The 8,433-nt window shown below is 48.3% G+C and overlaps 2 protein-coding genes across 2 annotated transcripts; one reads left to right on the top strand and one right to left on the bottom strand.

The window, feature by feature from the left end:
- The first annotated feature begins 207 nt into the window (after nt 1–207).
- On the top strand, nt 208–3,786 carry RD2 (Adenine nucleotide alpha hydrolases-like superfamily protein). The gene is made up of 5 exons (XM_048679594.2): nt 208–730; nt 1,260–1,339; nt 1,572–1,690; nt 2,801–2,877; nt 3,540–3,786. The coding sequence occupies exons 1-5, from the start codon at nt 490–492 to the stop codon at nt 3,563–3,565; spliced, it is 543 nt and encodes a 180-aa protein (XP_048535551.1). The 5' UTR covers nt 208–489; the 3' UTR covers nt 3,566–3,786.
- Nucleotides 3,759–6,224, bottom strand: LOC125514281 (basic helix-loop-helix protein 79). Its single transcript, XM_048679592.2, has 6 exons — nt 5,606–6,224; nt 5,284–5,484; nt 5,062–5,196; nt 4,612–4,944; nt 4,445–4,523; nt 3,759–3,986 (listed from the first exon to the last, which is right to left on the bottom strand). Exons 1-6 carry the CDS (start codon nt 5,894–5,896, stop codon nt 3,949–3,951), a joined length of 1,077 nt encoding a protein of 358 aa, XP_048535549.2. The 5' UTR covers nt 5,897–6,224; the 3' UTR covers nt 3,759–3,948.
- Nucleotides 6,225–8,433: the final 2,209 nt, after the last annotated feature.

Below are 8,433 nucleotides of genomic sequence, written 5' to 3' on the forward strand. Positions count from 1 at the left end.
CCCCCCTCTTCCCCACTTCACGTGGCCCTTTGACCGTATCTGGCCGTAGCACCACTCCGCCTACATGGAGGAGGAGGAGGAGGAGAAGGACCAGCCAGCGACCACGGTAAATGGATGGATCCATGATGAAATCAAGATTTACTGCTTGACCTCTGAATTTACATGGCGAGAAACTCATGACGAAGATGCACGAAACGAACTAGGACGAGGGAGGAGGTGTAGTCGGCGAGGCGACCGCGCCAGCACGATACCCCGGCACCGGCAGACCGAGCTTAACGCCGTCGTCACCGGCCAACATAAATATACTACGAGCACCACGGTTAACGTTTTGCTGCTACTAGTACTTACTTCAGCTGCTAGCAGAACGACGTACGTACGTAGTGAGTGCGGCAAAAGCAATCGAAAAGGGGTAGGTGGAGGCGAGCGAGCGGGCGGGCGGCGTTGGGTTTCGCCGTCGGCGGTAGCGGTACCGACCACCGAGCGGAGGCGATGGAGACGGTGGAGGAGGACGTGGAGGAGTACAGCTGGAGGGAGGTGGTGCTGCCGCGCCTCATCCCGGTGGTGCCCCACGCTGCGCCGGAGCTCGAGCGCGAGACCGGGGAGCGCCGCCGCGGCAGGGACCTGCTCGTCGCCGTCGACTTCGGCCCCAACTCCAGGCACGCCTTCCGCTGGGCGCTCGCCCACCTCGCGCGCATCGCCGACACCCTCCACCTCGTCCACGCCGTCTCCAGTTGAGTCCCCGAATCGCGCGCTTCTCTAGGGTTGCTCGATTTTTTTATTTACTAATGTTATAACAAAACACAGTACAGTATACTAGTAATTTTTAGGGCGGTCCAGCCACCGAACTGTGGCACATTTTAGTTTGGGTTGGAATATGATCGTCTCTTTATAGCAGTGATGAGGCACCATCCTTGGATTAACATTTTGTGCCCCACGACCTCATCAACTTGAATGTTGCCAGGAAAGAAAGAAGGGTCAATTGGCGCATATATCATGCCCTCACGACCCCACCTAGATAGAGGAACCGCAATCAGGAAAGTTGTTGGCTGGTATCCTGGTTATCATGGATCCATGTTGCTAGAATGATGGGAATGCCATGATAGCATAGGAGGGTTGGTTTCAGTCTTAAATAAAACCAGGGGAACTTGGTTGTATTCTGAATTAGTGTGAGATCATCCAAGCATCTGAACATGCAGGATATCGGTCCACATTTTGTAATCAACTGAGAATGGGGCTGAATGTGATTCGATTTTCTGCAGGTGTGCAAAATGATCTGGTATACAACAAGAGCCAGGAACTGATGGATGAGTTGGCCGTCGAGGCATTCAAGGAGTCACTGGTATGCCCTGTTACCACCCCTGTGTCTCTGCGTGTGTGGTTTCGTGCTGCAAATGAGCACTTTGCCTCATGTTCTTTTGCGACGCAAGCTTAAATTGCAATGCTATGAGCACTTTTTTAGTGAAAGCTACGCAGACTATTTCTCGTGCAGTCTTCATATTTGTGAAATTCTATGTTCTGTTTCCTTTCCATAAGGAATTGATACATGTGAGTTTGATTGGGAAACTTACAAGGTCCATACCAAGGCACGGATTGTTGAAGGGGATGCTGGAAAGGTTATTTGCCGAGAAGCAGAGCGATTGAAGCCAGCAGCCGTCGTTATTGGCACACGTGGTCGAAGTCTTATTCAGAGGTATCTGACTCCTAAACCACAGTTCAGTGACATCTGCGGCAAACTTTGATAACCTGAGGAGCTTATGAGTTAGCTCCGTAGTTAAATTGCCTTGGCTAACATTATAATATCTGGTACTTCGGAAGCATAATTGTACTGTTATCCCATCAGCATAAGGTTTGCATATGAGAGTTCATCAGAGGTGTATCGTCAAAGCCCTTTTGTTGTTCTTGTTCAGTTTACACATCTTCGTTTGAGTATTGGCATTGTTACACAGCGAGTGTGGATTTATCTTGGCCATCTATACCTTTTATCTTGGCCAGCCATCTTTGTATCAAGATCCGGGCTGTCTTTACATATAAACTTCTCTTTTTTTTTCTTCGAAACAAGAGAACATTTGTTATTAAAAAAAAGAGAACATTTGACCTTGAAACTTTGCTGGTCAATGCAACACAAGTCCCACTCTGAATAAAATGTTTATGATTTTGTGATGCAACAGAAATTTGTCAAATTATAAATTTCGAATCAGTTTTATCATTTTATATACTACTCTAAGTATTTTTATTTCGCTGAAAAAATCTGCACATGTTAGTACTTGTGTGATGTTGACCTGCAAAGTTTCAATTTCAAATGTTTCCTTATTTGAGAGAAACAAAAAGAAGAAGTTTGTGCGTACAAATTTTGATGCAAAAATGGATGGTCTAGATAAGAGGTGTAACTGTATGGCCACACAGCCACAACTTTCCCTTGCATAGTTCAAGTGCAGGTCATACTTGATTTTTGGGCATATAAATTTTCTCACTAATTTACTATCTACAAGCAAGTCTAGTACTAGTTTGTTGTGAAACGAGAACTGCCAAGCCAATGATCTCTAATTCAGTGTTTGCAGAATCAGGCCTGATAGTGCCTAGGCATGCTTCAGTTAATGCATGAAAAGAACATCAACTTTGAGTGCTCTTTAAGAGAATATGTGTGATAGCTCGAGTATTTGTTGTCAAATCACAAAGGCGCTAAAAAATGTTCAATGTTGTTTCTTGTTTCTACCATTTGATGTATCGACATATTTTATTGTCGCCCATGAGCTGAAGATATATTGTCAAGTACACCTTTAACTTTGCCCTTTTACTATAGTGTGTTGCAGGGAAGTGTCAGTGAGTATTGCTTCCACAACTGTAAAGCAGCACCAGTTATCATTGTCCCAGGCAAAGGTTAGTTCGAGTTCTTACTTCATGAATCATGATAGTCCACAACCATTACACGAAATAAAGACTGTCAAACAGAAGTGCTAATGCCAAATTTAGCATGTGCATCTGTGTATGCCCATACTGATATGCATTGGTGGATGCAAGTGGATAATTCTAGCAGCTTTTAGTTGTGAGGAATTTTTTGCCAGTAGATATTCAAGCAAATGATTTTGCCATTTCTCTACAAGTCCGCCTTGTGTTCAGAGAGTAATTTCTGCCGTTCCTCACATCAAATCCGCGCTCGGTTAAAAAGGCTCATTTTCCTTTTCACACTCACACTGTAATGTTGGTGATGATTCTGTTTTCCTTAAAACAATTCTTTAATTCAGTATTTGTTTGTGATGGCAAAATATCCACTTGATAAAAAATGTTTTAGTGTAACTTTCTTGATCGAGTCACAATGAGAGCATAGTTATCTTATGCTGTTGCTTTTTTGTGGCAAAACATATTTGATGGTTTAAGAGATATTGAAATTTGAGTAGTACCCATGAAAATCTGAAACAATATACCTTGCTCGAGAGGGATCTGGGTGCACTTATGTTCATCAGAAGTTATTGCCAGCGATGATGTGCACACGAGTTATCTTCTACTTCGAGTATAAGTAAGGTTGAATTATGTCTTTGCAGAAGCTGGTGAACAGTCTGTGCTTTGAAGAGGGGACGGCGACAAGTAGGAGACAGCGGTGCACTGGTTTGGTGTCGCACCTTCAGTTTAATGTAATTTATCTGATAAGACGTGTGCATGTTGTTGTTCTGGATTGGTTTGTAGTGAGAATATTTATTCTGAGCAAGGTAGCGAGAACATATTATAAATGCTTTTTCTGTAATCTGAATCCTTTGTGTAGCTTGGTAGTGAAGAATTGTGGATCGCTTATGATTTGGTACACTAGCAATACAAGAATAACACTTCACGCACAAATGTGCTTCTGTTCTCATTGCTGACAGAATACTGCATTAGTACAGTTGCTATGAATAAAGAATCTTCAGCCACACGTATAGTTGCACTTAAAACTCCAGGAATGAGAATTAATCCTGCTTACAATTCCATTTTGAGGTTGTCTAGCAAACAGTCACCTGCAAGGGAAAGTAGCATATTGATTCAGGGAACATGTTCTTCTGAAGCTAGAAATAGCACAAATGGACACTTCAGTCCTGACACTGCATTACGTACTAAAAGTAGAAGCTGGATTCAGGAAAATGTTCAGCATAACCGCTCACTCAAGTTTCAATGTGTTCATCACATATGCTTCCTGTGCTCAACTGACTATACACATGCATCTTCCAAATTTGTACTCATTTTTAGCCGAGTACAAATGAAATAAACTGTTTGACGCATTTTTTTTGTCAGAGTTCTGTAATGAGATTCTTTAACCTTCTGTCAGTATAGCAGGTACGTGATGGCCACTGGCCTCATCTTAACTGTAACACCATCTTATTTTTCCCTGGCTAACTCTGTATCTATGTTTTTTCACATAAGAATATCAGTACAAGGTAAACCCTGCAAGCTTTGCTTCAGAGAAGCAGCTACTCACTTTGAACTGACTGAAACTGTGCGTCGAACCCACTGAACAAATGCTGAGACGCAATGTCCCAAGCAGCAGCTCCGTTCACCTGCAGCAAAATACAGCAAAAAGAAGTTCAGAATATCATCTACCAGAACCGTACATCATGCAGGGACGGTCGATCTCCAGGCACATACGTCGAGGCATGAATCGACGGACGCGGTGGCCGACGCCGACATCGACACCGGCGTGGCAGCCGCCGACGGGGGCGCGCTCTGCGCCGCCGGGTATGAGCTGCTGACGAGCATGTCCAGCCCGAACCCAGCAGCCGGCTGTTGCATCTGCTGCATGGTAGCGCTGCTCATCTGAAGGCAGGACGGGTCCAGCTGCCCCTGGTGCATCGGCAGCGTCATGGCGGGCAGGGCCGCCGCGGGGCCGCACGCCTGGTTCATCCGCCTGCCGCCGAAGAGGTCGTCGACGATGTTGAAGTTCACCACCGGGTTGGAGGCGGCGATCTTCATGGACAGGAACTGCGTGCGGCCATGCCCAAAAGTAAGAAGCATGCAACGTGATCTCCGATGAACGGACAGCGAGAGAAACAGATTCAAGCTGGTTTGGTCTGGTATGGTTGATGCGTGCGTGCGTACCTCGACCTGCTTCTGCAGGGACTGGACGTAGTTGATGATCTCGTCGAGCATGCCGGCCTTGCCGGTGACCTTGTCGCAGCCGGGCACCAGCTCCTGCAGGTACCTCATCCGCTCGCTGATCCGCTCCCGCCTCACCTGCATCACGCGCATCAGGATCAAATTGTGCATACATACACAAGATCAATTGTTATTTCCCCGGCCTCCCGGAGTAGCAATGCATACCCGTTCGGCGAGGCTGTGGCTGTCCGTGGCCTGCCCGCGCCGGGCCCGGACGTGGATGTAGTCGGTCTTCTGGCCGGCGGCCGCCGGCTCCGGCTTCTTCCTGGCGCACGCCTTGGGCTTCTCCGGCCTCCCTTTCGCCGCCCCTCCAGCCTCGCCAGGATCGCACAGCTGCTGCTTCCCTCTCGGCCTCTTGCAGTCGTCCTGGCAAAGCTTTTTTTGTCAGTCAAAGACCAGCACACCAATAAGCAGAGCACAGCTCGAGGCTCACGCAGAGACAAGAGGCTCGCAGCGCATGCACAAAAACATCGTCCGACTCACTCACCTTTGCGTCCACATACGCGTCAGGTTTTCTCTTCGCGGACCCGCCGCCGCTGCTGGCGCTACCGCTGCAGGTGAAGGAGTTGCCGGCGCCGTTGCTGGTCGCTTGCGTCGCTGCACCCGGCGGCGGCGGCGCGCCGAACGCCGAGTAGCACGCGCCGCTGAGGTCCGGCCACTCCTGCTGCTGCAGGTACCCGAAGGCGCCGCACAATGCGCGGTACTTGTCGTCGTCGTCGAGCAGGCCCTGGAAATGGCTCTCCACGGACGCCGCCTGACCGCCGCCGCAGTGCGCCATTAGCCACCACCGCGCCAAGATCGATCGAGGCTCAACAACACCAAACAAGAAGGGATGGCGATTAAGTCGGGGCGAAGCTTTGGTTGATTCTTCTTGGCGCAGTGCAGCTAACTACGGATCTTGGAAGACAAGCAACGAGGCGAGGCGGCGTAGGGCTTGTGCGTGAAGCTGGCGCGTCCCTGTCTCCCTCCCCCGGCCCTCTTTCGTGCTCCCTGGAATTTTTCCTAATCCATATATATAGAGGGAATGTGTAGGAAGTAATCGTACTTTTCCCGCGGGATTGGATTGGATTGGGCCCTTTCCTTTAGGTGTGATCATGTGAGGTAGGGCGGGGGCTGGGTAAGTAAAGGAGGGAGGGCCGGGGCCCTGTGTTTGGGCTGGCAGATGCATGCAGTGCAGTGGCTAGCAAGTCCCGCTCAGGCCCCTCCGTTTGTCTGCAAATTGGTAAGTGGCTCGTTCACACATCTGCCTTAATTTGTAAGCCTGATGCGCTGTCGACCGGTGAGGCTGGCTAGGGAGACCGGTTATGATGTGTGAACGGTAGCCATTGATCAGAAATGGGTATACGAAACTTTTTTTCTCCCGAGCAACCAGCTGTAGCTCTGCCTTTTCATAAAGAAGAAGAAATTTGACAGTTGAACAAGGAAAACAGACCGAAAACCGATACAACCGCGTTACACACACCAGGCAAAGCTCTATGGTCTCGAAATGATCGGCTTTGGTTCAGCTCTCGGGGCGATGTTGCGCCTCGAGCGAGCCGGCGACCCTGTCGCCCAAGCGACCATAGTCGCCACCCTACAATACGACCCGGGTTGCTGTTCTAGCTTACAATCCTCAACAACACACACCGGCCCCGAGGTTGCGTTCTAGACGTGCCAACGATTTTGCAAGCCGTGTTACCAGAATCGACACCCTACAGCACAGACGCTCTTCGGAGCTATCGCGGCTTCGACTTCCACATCATTCCTTAGGCCACGTACCCGATGGAGTCGACGACTCTGCCACCCAAGTGACCAAACTTGACACACAACAACACAAATGCGCCCTCCCAGGCCGCCACTCCGGCATTCACACTGACCCCGAGGACGCACACCTTCACATGAAATATCTCAACCTTCCCACTAAATGGGGAAAATTTGAGCCTCTCGAGCGGGATCTTGAATGAGCAGAAGATTATAGTATTATTTCTCAGGTTTTCAACATAAGCTGGGACGTAAATTTATTGTCTAAAGAAATGATACTACTACATTTCACAATTACTGACATGGCCACTGATATAATGTGCCTAAATCCTTCACTTCCATAATTTACCGTGGCTGTTGAACTATGTTGTGATGCGCTGAACTTATTTGTAACCAGAGGTAAAATTGAAGGACCCCTTTGTGCATGCAGTGAAACGAGAGGGCCGCTTTCTGAGTTTTGACCGAGGCTACAAAAGGACGACTGGCGAGGTGACAGCTGCTGCAATAACCGCATGGACAGCTCTATCCTCTCCTCTCTGCGTGCACTCACTCGCACACTGGCCCCTACCACCGCCAGGCACATCCGCCACGTGTACACTGCATTAAGACGGCGAGATCGCCGGATTAATGATAACAACCCTTTGGCCATTACTGTCGGAAATTGTGCTTTGCGTTGTCGCTAATACGATGATCAGTATACGTGCACGTCGGCTTAATTCCTCTGGCACCATCAGTCCTCTTCTGATACCAGTACTGACGATGATGATGGATGAGACCCGCGACAGTGTAGTGGTTTTTGTCAATGTTCGTGATTTTTTTTAATTCATCTGTTGTTTTCACGGCCAGAGTATTTGCAGTATCTTCGGAATGTTGTGATATTTATGCGAAATCGTGGCTGTTCATGTTTGTTATGTAATTATCGTCTTTATTATGTAGTCCTTATTATCGTCTGTTTTCTTCACTTGTACTCCCTCCGTTCCTAAATATAGGTCTTTTTAGAGATTCTAATAAGGGACTACATCCGGAGCAAAATGAGTGAATCTACATTTTAAAATATGTCTATATACATCTGTATGTAGTTCCTTATTGAAATCTTTAAAAAGACTTATATTTAGGAATGGAGGGAGTATAACAATCTGATGATTTTTACATTGCTTTAGTAGAGATGAATATGCAGAGGCCTTGGACCTTGAGTAGCAAACACCTGTTAAATTGCTTACCTGAAGGCTCTGAAGTTTCCTAATTAGCAGGGCAGTTAGTAGTCACCGTTTTTAGACGGTCGAACGGCTGGCTTCAGCTAAGGTGTGATGGGAAGAATGAGAGTGTCACCATACGATAGGACCTACGTACGTACTCCAGCTCGTGGTCACTGGTTAGTCGATGAGCTAGCAGCAAGTCACCGTTGGTGGTTTGCATTGCTCCCCCCGGCGTGGTCGCAGTCATGGACGCGTCCAGCGCCCGCACCACACAGGCCGATGGAGCGAGCGCCACGCAGTAGCCGCGGCTGGCTACGTGCGTGCTCTAGCCCCATACGTACACTGCATCGCATGCCCATCAATCCATCATCCTCATGCA

This window comes from Triticum urartu, chromosome 6A (genome assembly GCF_056163025.1).
Source record: "Triticum urartu cultivar PI428250 chromosome 6A, HENAU_Tu73, whole genome shotgun sequence".
Classification (NCBI taxonomy): domain Eukaryota; kingdom Viridiplantae; phylum Streptophyta; class Magnoliopsida; order Poales; family Poaceae; genus Triticum; species Triticum urartu.